The 13,017-nt window shown below is 38.9% G+C and overlaps 1 protein-coding gene across 1 annotated transcript in view; it reads right to left on the bottom strand.

The window, feature by feature from the left end:
• Positions 1 to 1,651: 1,651 nt before the first annotated feature.
• LOC117551483 (myelin transcription factor 1-like protein) overlaps positions 1,652 to 13,017 on the bottom strand; it is a gene marked incomplete at its 5' end in the record, with an annotated part of 28,719 nt that continues 17,353 nt past the window's right edge. Inside the window, 6 exon segments of the mRNA XM_034224393.1 lie at positions 1,652 to 5,270; positions 6,170 to 6,232; positions 8,606 to 8,749; positions 10,684 to 10,787; positions 10,870 to 10,961; positions 11,572 to 11,793. Coding sequence (XP_034080284.1) covers positions 5,130 to 5,270; positions 6,170 to 6,232; positions 8,606 to 8,749; positions 10,684 to 10,787; positions 10,870 to 10,961; positions 11,572 to 11,793 — 766 coding nt within the window.

Genomic DNA, 13,017 nt, shown 5'->3' with positions numbered 1-13,017 from the left:
TACATATGTGTAATCATATGTAAATCTCATCATATGTAAATCTCTAAAAACGGGGGTACAACGGAGCTGATACAGATTTGCGTCCGATCAAGGCCGGAATAACCATATGGGCAACCTGGGCAAGTGCACAGGGGCCCTTGAGCAAAGAGAGCCCTCAGTGACAAGATAATGGGCACAACCTCACTCATCATACATTGTTTTAAATGACACTCACTCTTCGCCATAAATAACACAGCTTTTCCATAGGGTCAAATTACTGTAGGTCTCTGTACTGTAGGTCTCACTATGTAAGCGCTCAACTTTATTACTACGCGGCGGCGGTGTATAGCCGAATCACAGCCCCACCCTTGAGCAACCACACAATTTCACTACATATTTTACTTTTGTAACTCTCGATGTTTGTGACAAATAGAACTCCTCGTGTACTTGTACAGCCAGCCAGTCATATTTTGGCATTAAGTGGGGTGCTGTTCTGATGTTTTGAGTGATATTACCTAGGTCTTCTTGAGCCATACACTGTCTTGAGATCTTATCCATTGTATCTTTGTCTTGTGATTTTTGACTGAAAGGGCAAAAGGCTAGACCTACTTTGGTTGAACTATGTGGCTGCGTCCCTGCTTTTGACAAATAGGTGTGCGATTTGACATGCCAGATTGACTGAAAATTCGAAATATTGGTCATGTTGGTAGGATTGGGTATGGTAGGGCCATGAGTGCTCAGTGCCCAGGGGCCCCTGGAGGTACTAATCCGGCCTTGCGTCCGATATGACGTAATATCTGAAATGTGGACCCACGGCCCAATCAGAAAGTTGCTATCAGAAACAATGCCCGACTGTTTTGGACGTAATATGGTCGGTGTTTACATTAGCATCGCTAACACTCAGAGCTAACCTGTACTGGAGAGCATGTGTGTGAAGAAGCAGGAAGTAAAAAGGAACTCACCTTGTGGTATAACCGGCAAGAGAGAAAGCCTTTGAGCTCCAAACTGTTTCAGAGAGAATCCTTGGTAATCCATGATATGGAGTTTCATCACCGCAGCATTTAGTTTAGACAGTAGCTGCCGGGTCCCGCATGAGCTCAGACCCCTCCTTTTATTTTTTATCAATTTCTTCTTCTTTTTTTTAAAGCTTTATACACAAATCAGCACTTTTGAAACAGGAAGTGAAATAGAGGGATATGAGGCATGGCTAGAATGATCTGTTTGGTATTTTGAGCAAAACACTTCATAGACATGTGTTTTATAGATTTGTATATATCTGAGACCCATGCTATTGCCTACAAATAGCATGACACTGTAGGTGCACTTTAAATCTGGATCTGTGAAGTATATGTCCTACAATACAGTTTTGGAAGTAAAAAGTTCAATATTTACACCTGATTAAATGGACAGGTAGGCTATAAAGTATCATATCTAAGTAAAGTACAAATAGTGTATCCCAAAATGGCATTTACGACTCTTAAAAGTGTGGGTCACCTGATGAATTACTTATTGGCAATTCAAACCAACAACGAAGGAAGAACAATATAATATTACAGTATAGTATACAGCATAATGCTTAAATATGCTAAAACAGTGTGATCTTTTCATGAGGTGTGCTCATTATTAACTTTCCTCAAATCAGTTTCCAAGTCATAACAAGAACAGGACGTAATCAGTGTTGCAACACAAGATTTATTCAGAGCAAGAGATGCCAACACCAGCATGATAAAAATTGTACAAACTTCACAAGTGAAATTAAAATATCACGTAGCAACTCGTGACCTTAAACATACAGCAAAAATATCAACAAAACCCATGCCATGTGGTAAGAAAAACTGTTGTTGAAATTTTGCGAGTGACACAGAGAAAGGGGTAAAAAGGAGAGAAAATGAATGTTGTATAAAAACCCCTTTATCAATGCACCGCCCAAAAGAAACTAACATTTTCATAAACTGATGATTTCACAAATATTCATATGGATTTATTTTTGCATTCTAGCATGTCACATGTTAGTGTTGAGATTTTTCTATTTAATAGTTACAGTTTAGCTTTCACATCTGATATTACAATATCTAGTCTATTGAATTGTCTTTAAGTGGCAGAATTGTGCTTTAACTCCCATCTCCTTTGTTTTCAGTTAAGAATAACCCACTAAATAAAAAATACAAGCCGTCAGTCTATCTAATGCAGAGGTTTACTGGCAGGAAGCTGCAGACACAAAGCTTTGGACAGAGATGTGAAATCAGGGAATGAGGCTTTGCAGTAAAAGTCCATCTTTAAAGGAAAACTCCCCCAGTTAGCCGTCTGAAGTTTGCTTTTCCTTCCTGTGGGAGACTGATTGGAAACCGGATCCTTTCCTCATTCACCAATTAAATCTTCATGATTTGGTCAAAGTTGAGGATGGTTAACACCTTAAATGTCTTTTAAATTATATTTATACATATTTTCTACACATTTGAGCTGGATAAAGTGAGTTAAAGTGTGTATTTCAAGCCCAACCAGCCCCTAATTATCAAATACTCTTGATGTCTTCTAGCCTAACTTCATTTAGAAAACAAAATGCTGAACATATTGTCACATGGAAAGTTTGGGGGTGGCTACCTCAGGGCAAAAATAATTGTATATTTATTATTTGAGCGATTGCAACGACTTTTGATCCCTTTCTCCATTGAAAGGCATTCTGAAAAAAGTAGGAAATCTGCAACTGAGCTCATTTTCGGAAAAGGTTGAGGTTCGACACTGAACCAGATTGATGATTTCGCTTTTGAGAAATCGCAATCTTTCACCGCCAATATGTTATGGTGGATGGGTCTAAATATTTCAATATACCCATTGTTGCTATGGAGAATAAACCAGATGTCACAAAGGCTTAGCGCCAAAGTTATCGTCCAGAAAGGCCCCAATAACTCAAAGTGAACTCAAAATGTAGTTTTCCAAAAAGAATAATCTTCATGTTTCGACTCTTCATTAGGGTGAGCACGGAAAGCTGGGGTTTAAACTTTGTGATTGGATGTGTTTCCCCAAAATGCACTTTGGGAGTTGCAGTTCACTTTCACCGTGTGTTTGTAGCCTTTATTTAACCAGGTGAAGCCCCTTGAGATCAAAAGATCTCTTTTTCAAGGGTGACCTGCAGGACATTAGTTTCACATGTAACATAAAAACAACAGAACAACAATAATGATGACATACAACATAATGTACAGGGTACAGTTTACAAACCGTTATCTTTTCCGAAGACAGGTTTGTTCCTTCGACTCAAATATGTTTCGAGTATAGCTGTTCATCTTTTGACAATTGAACTGACAGTATCCAAACATAGTCTACCCAGAAGATACATGTAAGTTTTACTTTTATGGAACCCTACACAGCCGAGACAAGCTCCTCACATTTCTCTATCGTCAGGTTGACCAAAGAGAAACAGTTCTTATATTAACCAATGCAATACAATCCATACATAATGTTATGTGGATAGAAAAGGAGCCTTTCCAATACTTATAGAAAAGGGTAATGTTTTAGAGAGGATTTAAAATAAACTTAAAGTGGTGGAGGTTAACAATGTAGGGGGACCAGAGGGGGAGTTTTCCTTTAAGTAACTCGTCTTCTCAGTTAAATCTGTGTCAGGGTTCTTTCATCCAGGAATCACCAGCTCAAAGTCACAGTTTCCACAAACTCGCTGTACAGTTTCTGCTTCATTTACCACGGGATAATACTTTGACAAACTCCAATAAAGTGCATGCATGATCGACGGTGTTCAGAAAACATGTTCAGTCAGTACTGTGATTTCAGACTGAATGTCAACGTAAGGCCGATTCAGATCAAATACTCAGTCGGTAAATTCAGTGCGCAGACGTCGCGTTCACGACTGCTGGCTTAGTTTTTCTTCATCTTTTCAATAACAATCAAAGATAATAATAAAAAGTGCTGCTTGGTCATCATGTCGTCTGCCATCATTTCCCATTGTGTCTCACACAATAGGATGCATGATTGAAAAGACGTTTTCTACAGAACGAGTGCAATATACAATGATGGGATGGGGACGTTTGACCCTGTAAGTCCAGTGGAGCCGTCAGCCTTTAGATAGAAAAAATCATATCTACAAATCCATACGCCTGCCAAGTGCCTCTTAATTGACAATAAAAACATCAAAACATGGAAACAAAGGTGTCCCTGTGCAAAGTCGAACATGACAGAACCAAAGTCCTTTCACCCGCGTCAGATTCCTAAAACATGATTGTAGTAAAAGGTTATACAAAACGCAATACATTTATAGTTAGTAAAAAGATCTATCTGCTCTATGCTAGTTTTATTCATAAGAAATTGCATATACCCAAACATTTTTTTTCATATAGATTGCATCCCATATCTAAACCAACAATTTAATATTATCGTACCAATATTGCTGACACATTGCGTTATTAGCTAGTTCAAGGTTGATGATTAAAAGAAATTCAGAATGGCAGATTGTCTCCTACGTTTTCTGTAGCCATTGGTCTTTCCGCTTCGTTCTCCAACAAAGAAAAGCGACGGTTTAAAACGAAACAACTCCGAAGGGGATGATGGGATTTGCACCAGTAAGTTTCCGTGTCATGATGTTTGAAATCTTCTTGCTTAAAGCATCGGTTCTTCTTCTACTTTAGCTAAAGATTTACAGTAATATTGTTTTCAAACATTACAAATATCAATGAATTACATCCATTAAACAACCTGTTTTCAGCTCGTGAGAAAAGCCTTTCAAAAATGATTGCTCTTCAGCTTTCCCCTTTTCCTTTCTGCTCCCCATGTAACCCGTGACGCCCAGTTTTTTCACGTTAAAATAAGAAATGATTCAAGCTTACAATAAATAAATAAATACATATACACTAGAATGTGCATACATTAGCAGCTATAAACAGTACATCACATTATATTAGGTCATATGAAAATGTACAAAACGTGAATGTTCGTTTAAAACGTTGTTTTTCAAAGCAAGGCAACGACATCAAAATGATAAAAAAAAAGATACCCATGGAGTTGAGAGCATAACAGCAGTAGAATTAAAAGAGCTATCGTAGATTACAGCAGCAAAAAACAACCCGTAACCCTCTTTTTGATTTTTTGTTGTTGTTGTTGTTGTTTTTGCTTTGCATTTGTTATTTTGGCCTCAGCCAGGGCTAGACCTGGATCCCCTGAACGGCCTGTTTGATGTTCTCCAGCAGCGCCTTGTTCTCCGGGCTCTGGTACTGGTCCTGGTGAGTGTACATGTCTGTCAATGTACTCACATAAGTGTCAAAGTTCTGTTCATTCATTGGCTCCTGCGAGGGAAAAGAAACCCATGAAGAAGAAACAAACAATCAGAGGGATTAGAGTTTGTGTTTTTCGACAGAATCAGTGTCTGTGAAACATTTTGGGAAAAGGTTTGGAGGACAAGCGGGAAGCAAGGGAGGAAGGGATTACCATCAGGGAAGCATGGCTTATTTACACAAATATTTCATTTTTAATAACGTTTAAATCTCTCTTTTAATATCTATACTTCATCCTGTGAACGTCTACGAAAAGCAACTCATGCACAAATCAGGAGAGGGATGGTTGGCTAGTGGATGGATGGAAGGTTTATGTTTAGCATATGGAGACAAAATCAGGATTTTGAAAACTAATGGAAGATGTATGTGACGATGAAGGACACAACTGGAGGTTCGGCGAGTTTTGGACGTGAAGAAATGTCTAAATAACAGAGAATTGTCGTCCTCATTACTAGCCTTACTGTTTGAGTTCAACACTAGTGTCAAAGCAAACAAGCACTAGTGTTGAAACAACTTTGAACGGGTTTTACTGGAAAGTTCTACTGGAAATAAATCAAGATTTCTGTTTCTTTGGAAAAGCAAAGTAATGTTTCAAAATGGTGGCATTCCTCAAGGCGCGATAATAGGGCCCTTTCTTTTTCCTTCTTGTGTGCTTTTTTAGTTCAATTTCTCAAAGAATGACGTACATAGTAGACAATTCAACACCTCAAGATTTACAACTAATGGCTATATTCATTGCCTGGTGTTTCGTGCTTTCTGTGGAAAGTAACAACACTGTCTCGTACAAAATCCAAATGTTTAACAATTACACTAAACTCTTGTAACCAGCAGTTCAAATGGGTAGTTGGGAGGGAAGGGATGACAGTGCAGAAGAGAAGGATAATTGGATAAAGGATAAATGGATCTCTTACTCTGGGAGGCATCTGTAAACAGCAGTTATGCTTTACTGGGGCCTCTTTCTGTGGCAGCGGTTTCTACAGGAGAGGGTGTACAGAGAAGTCTATTATCCCGCTGGACACACAGTGGCGTCACAAGGCTTCATCGCTACACTGAGGGAAAAATACTAAAAACGTCCGCCTCAACAAGTCATTATCCCTCCGGCTCTGTTCAAACTGCAGCTGAGAGCTTCCACAACTATAAATCTTGAAAACAAAAGACTCTTTTTGAGCCCTAAAACTAAAATACCTATCCTAGAGTACATCTGAACGGTTACACAAAGTTTAGAAGGGTGAATTAAGCCTTAGATGCAGCTTGGTATTTTCTGAAAACTGTCCAACGCAAATCGACAAATCTGAGGAATTTAGATGCAACTATATATATTTATTTATGTATTGTGGAATCAGGAGGGATAACGATCAAATTCCTTGTTAAAACTGAATGTGCTGTCCCCCAGTACTAGAAGGACAAAAGCAAAAGAGCTTTAGTTACCAGGTAACGTTAGGGTTACACTATGTTACAAGAGATTATCCAATTAGCCCCAGTCTTCTTTCTCACTGAGACATTATGATGTAAAAACAGCCATCACTCAAACTGAAAAGAGACGAGGCCGTTTGTTAATGTGAAACTCTGTGAGGCGTTGTAAAGCACAGAAGAAGAAGCACAGCATGGGCCGCTGGGAAAAAAGAAGAAGGTGGTGAACAGAAAGAAGCAGATGAGGAAAAAACCCTGAGTGTTGTTATAGACTTTAACACCTCCCTGGATTAAAGTCCTTTACAGATGTTAGCTGGCATCAGATTAGTCTGAATCTCTACTGTCCTACAAGAGATGTCATTAAAATATGGCTATAGGCAAGAAACAGAAAGACATCTAACAGAAGATCTATCGGATAATATACTATATAGACAATATTTAGTACATTATTAAGTCATAAAAAGTATACTTTCTTCAATGGAAAAGCAACAAAATATGACCTGATATGTTATATTTTTACCACTCTTTTAACCCTAACCTCATCTGTTAGATAACATTTGTCAGAAATTAATCAAAGGCAAAGCTGATGAGTCTATATTCTAGAATATATTTATTTCGAAGCTTTTAAATGTTTCGTTACTTATCAAAAACATTTTCTTTTACTTCCTCAGGCCAAGGCTTGATGCACAAACGCAGCAGAATTAGTTCAAGGTCTAACTTGACGAAGCCATTACAATGAAGTCATGTGAATGGTTTTTACCATCGAGGTGCATATAGCTTCTCTTGGATAACTGGACTTAAACTCCCACTGTACATTTATATTCAATCTAATATTTAATAATCAATTTCTTGCACAATTAATGTATATATAATATCTTGCTTTTTATTTGTTAGTGTACATTTGTATTTCCAAATGTATATTTATTTTTTCATGCTATTTTATTTCTATTTGAGATGATTACATTTTATTTGTTTATTTATAGTCTTTTCATTTCTCTTATGTACAATGCCTTTTCCTTTTATGCTGCTGCAACGCAAACTTTCCCCTAATTGGGATCAATAAAGTACTTCTTATCTTATCTTATCTTATTTAAGATGTTTCTTACCCAGAGAGGGCAACAGTACACACATCCTTTACTCAAGTAGAAGTACAGATACTGGTATTTAAAAATACTCTGGTAAAAGTAGAAGTACTGACTAAACTTCTTAACTCAAGTCAAAGTAAAGAGGCTTTGAAAAGTACTTCAGTAAAAAGTACCCATAACTACCAGCTGCTTTAAAGAGTACCTGACCTCCCTTTATATTAATAGAACAATAATGTCATTGTTAGCTAATGAATGTTTCCATGCTGAACAACGGCAACATGACAACGTTTCCATTGGTCCCTCTTCTTTAGAGAAGACCAGGAAATGATGGATACACGGATCGTGTTCAAATCAATAGGCACGCAATGACTCTAAAGAATAATGATCACGCATCAAACACACATTCAGACTAAAGGAACCAGCTGTTTGGAAAATGAGAGAAGTAGAAAGTACAGGTATTTGAGTTCAACATGTAAGAAGTAGAAAGTACAGGTATTTGAGTTCAACATGTGAGAAGTAGAAAGTACAAGTATTTGAGTTCAACATGTAAGAAGTAGAAAGTACAGGTATTTGAGTTCAACATGTGAGAAGTAGAAAGTACAAGTATTTGAGTTCAACATGTAAGAAGTAGAAAGTACAGGTATTTGAGTTCAACATGTAAGAAGTAGAAAGTACAGGTATTTGTGTTCAACATGTAAGAAGTAGAAAGTACAGGTATTTGTGTTCAACATGTAAGAAGTCAAAGTAAAAAGTCGTCAGAAAAATAAGTAGTGGAGTAAAGTACTGATACCAGAAACATGTATTTAAGTAACAAAGTATTTGTACTCCACTACTTCCCACCTCTGCTCTCACCATGTGTGGAAGCTGGATGTTGGCGAGGCTGTTGATGAGCGACTGGCTGAGGTTGGCAAGCTCGTGCAGCAGCGAGTCGTTCTGATGCTCGATCACCTTGTTCTCCTCCTCGATGGACTTCAGGTTCGTCTCCATCGAGGTGATCTGCCATGAGAGGAAAACAATTGTCAGCAGCATTTACTTTTTTTTAAATAATTTTGCACATTTCTGAACAATACGACCACTTTCTTCCACTTTTCAAATATGTGTTTTCACTAGGGCTGTCAAGTTAACGCGTTAATAACGCAAAAAAAAATTAACGCCACTAATTATTTTAACGCGATTAACGCATGTGTATTGTTTGTCCTCGGCCGCCCCGTAGTTTCAGAGCGCATCGAGTTTAAAATACCATCTACAAGCTGATGCTGGCAGCCCCGCTCCTGCCGCCCGCTTGTGGCAGACCACACTTCCACGCTCACCGGCAGGCACCGACTGGCTGTTGGGAGGACCGGGAGGGTGTGTGTATGTGTGGCCCGAGCGAGCGAGAGAGAGACCTTACGTGCATTGTTGTTGTTAGCATCTGGTGCTAGCTAGCTGCGCTAACGGATCTAAGGAGCTGTTTAAATGAAAACAGAGGAGCGACATTTCGCCACAACTGCGCCGAGCACTTGACTTTATGCAGGAAGCCAGACAGTGGGACATTGTACGAACACTCAGCACGGATAGTGCAACATGATTGCAGCGTCCAGGCAGCTCCCGTTCGAGCATATGCCTGGAGTTGCACATAGCTCCAACGATCCATCACACACACACACACACACACACACACACACACACACACACACACACACACACACACACACACACACACACACACACACACACACACACACACACACACACACACACACACACACACACACACACACACACTTTATATTGTATTATTGAATGAGAGAGGTTCCAGGTTGTTGTGTTTAATATTCATGAGAATATTTGTCATTGTTCTAATGATAATAAACATTAGCATAAAGCATATTTGTCCACTAATATGTTGATAAGAGTATTAAAAACTTGAAAAATATTCCTCTAAGGTACATTGAGAACAGATAAAAAATGTGCGATTAATTTGCGATTAATCGCGATTAACTATTTGAATCGACTGACAGCCCTAGTTTTCACAGTAGTTTAGTTCATGTTCTTATTCTTTTCTGTAAATGTTTATTTCCAGTAAAAATATGATATCTAGTCATATAAGCCTGTTCTGTCTACAGATGTGCTAAACAAAAGCCAGCTGCTATTTAATCATTTGTAATATTTTGCAAGCTCTTCCAGTAAAAGGCGGCATCATCTGCATACAGTCTGATTTAGTGAAATTCCCGTTACAACTTGTTTCTATATTAACGTCATAAACCCTTAATTTTATTTGTGTTTTATAGCTGTATTTGTCTGCCTGTCATGTCTGTGTTTTATCTGTTGTAACTTCGTACATGCTGCCCTGCTTGGCCAGGTCACTCTTGGAAAATAGATGTTAATCTCAATTAGTCTTCTACCTGGTTAAATAAAGGATATATATACTGACAATAGTTAAACAGTTAATACACATTTTTCACTAGACTCTGGTTCGTCTCCATCGTAGTGACCTGCCATGTGAGGAAAACAATTGTCAGCAGCATTTACTTCAACAATTTTGCACATTTCTGAACAATACGACCACTTTTCAAATATCTGCACATTTTTCACAGTAGTTTGTCATGTTCTGATTCTTTCCTGTACATTTTTATTCTGAGTAGAGATTGAATTTCATATATAAACCTGTTTTGATTAAAGCCTAGTTTTCTCTACCTATGGTAAACAATGGCTGGCTGACCATTAATATAAAAGGCTGCATCATCTGCATACAGTCTGATTTAGTGAAATTCCCTTCACAATTGTTTTTCTATATTAACGTTATAAACCCTTAATACTGACAATAGTTAAACAGTTAATACACATGTTTAGTCTGTCACTAGACTCTGGTTTATTTGAATCAGGTTTCCAAAGGAGCATTAACCCATACACCTAATCTATTTATCTGAATCAGTCGAAAAGGGTCTTACTTGTGTCCTCAGTTTTATCATGTCGGACTCCACTTGATTGTTGGACTCGTTCAGATCTTTGATTTCTTCATCCAGCTGTTTGATTTCTTCATCATTTTCGATGCCTGACACCAAAAATATCATCAGATTTAGAAGCTGCGATCTTTCTTCTTCTTTTAAATTGTTTTTATTGCGTTTGACTCTGACCTTTGCTTGCTCTTTGCTTGATTGTCAGCATCTCCACGCCGCTCATCCTCGCCTTCTTCATGGCCGAGGTGGCACGGGGACAACCAGAGAGACTGGAATAAAACACACACACACACACAGGCATACATTGACGAAAACTTGACTGCTATGGGTTATCAATTTGCTGCAAAATGTACAAATCTGTGCTAGCTGATTAAACGTTCAACGACAGTTCCACTTGTTTTATAGTCTTTTAGCGTTCAAATCAAATTGTCTGTGTTACTACTACAAGTACATTTCTAATAACTGATCAATAAATTATCAGTTTTTGTATTTTATATTCTGCATATTGGTAATTTCCCATTGTTATTGGTCATGTTATTGGTCATATCCTACAGTACAAATGAACAGCTACTGCCTAGGAAGTCATTGTTATAGCATATCATCTGCATAAGCACATTTAAATGAAAACATTAGCCACGCCCATCTTATCTTATCTTCCAATGAAAACTCAAAGTAAACACAGAGCTGAATCCAGATCAAATGCACTCAGTGATTGTGCTGTTATGTTCAATGTTTATTGATTGTTTTTCATGTATTGTATCGTATCGTAAAGAGAGTAGCCAATGACACCATAATTTCCTTCGGGATAAATAAAGTCCTATCTTATCTTATCTTATCCTTAAACTAAAACAGTAGCCAATGACACAGAGCCACGCCCACCTCCGATGTGTGAGGAAGCTCCCGCTGACGTGTCCCGACCCGTCGCAGCCGGGCGTCGGGCAGCTCATGCCGTCCGTCTTCCCCGACTTCCAGACGAACTGCGACCCGTTCACGTAGCTGTCCTTCTGCCGCTTGGCCGCCAGGGGGCAGCCCGACGCACTGCGGTGGGACGCGTACTTCCCCGTCACATGACCCTGCCCGTCACAACCCGGCACTGGACACCTGAGAGGAAGAAGAGGAAGAAGAAAAAGACCAGGAGAGGAAATTAATCACAGTCAGAATTTAGTTGCATTTGTTCGTTTTTTCTAACTACCACGGGGAGTTCGTGAAACCCTTAGATTCATCAGCTTTCTTAAAGTAAGAGATAGTCAAAGTCTTGGGGGGTTCTCAAAACCCTTAGATTTATCAGCTTTCTTATTTATATAAATAGTTAAATTCTGTTCTTGTACATATCATATTATATTTACATGTATGTAGACTTCTTGCACTATTTTTTTATTTTGTATTTTTATTATATATGTTTCATAAGCCGCTTTCACACCAAGTACTTTGCCGTACTTAGTGCCGGCACCTAGTACCCCAGGGCCCTAAGTACCAATCGCGTTCACACCGGAGTAAGTTCCCTGAGGGAAGATTACGCAAATGAAGCCGCTGACGTCACTTCTTCTTCTTCTGCTTTGGGTTTACTGGCAGGCCGCAAACAACTTCACGGCGTATACTGCCACCCGGAGTCCCCGGCCGGAAGTCCCCGGAGTTAGGGACTGGCTTCAGTAGAAGCTGATTCTTACTTTAAGAAAGATTCAAAGATTCAAAGATTAAAGATTCAAAGGTTTTATTGTCATGTGCACATACGCTACAGTCTAGAAATGGCAATGAAATTATTCTGACCTGAGCTCCTCCAACAATAGGTACGTTCACACCGGAGTACTTTTCCCCGTACTTTTCCCACCAAAAAGAGTACTTAGTGCAGGGAACTTTTACCCCCATTTTCAGTGCCTGCTAGAGAGGTGGTACCAAAAAAGTACCAAAAAAGTACCAATTTCTATTGGCTGGGCGAATTGCAAACCACACCCCGTAAAACTCTGAAAAGTTTTGTGAAGCCGCCATTGTATTTGCTGGCATTAGCATTATTAGCATTTGCCCCACGCACCAACGGAGAGAGACTAACTTATGGCAACACAAAAGAAAACATGGGAGCGGTGGAGATGAGGAGGTGTCGGCGTTCTGGCGATTTACTCGGAAGGCTTCAATAGAATATGTTTGAGTTACTGAGCTATAATATGAAAAACCGCTGCAGATTTTTCCAAAGTGTCTGTTCGGGACACTTGTAATGGAGGAGGGAGGTCACAACTACCGTATTGACCCGAATATAAGACGGTTTTTTTTTCCTAGAAAAAAATCTGGAAAAGAGGGGTCGTCTTAAATTCACAACAGTCACAACTACAG

The sequence above is a fragment of the Gymnodraco acuticeps genome, unplaced genomic scaffold (assembly GCF_902827175.1).
Source record: "Gymnodraco acuticeps unplaced genomic scaffold, fGymAcu1.1, whole genome shotgun sequence".
Lineage (NCBI taxonomy): Eukaryota > Metazoa > Chordata > Actinopteri > Perciformes > Bathydraconidae > Gymnodraco > Gymnodraco acuticeps.
Note: the sequence above shows the minus strand (reverse complement) of the source record. Positions and strands in the feature narration are given on the sequence as shown.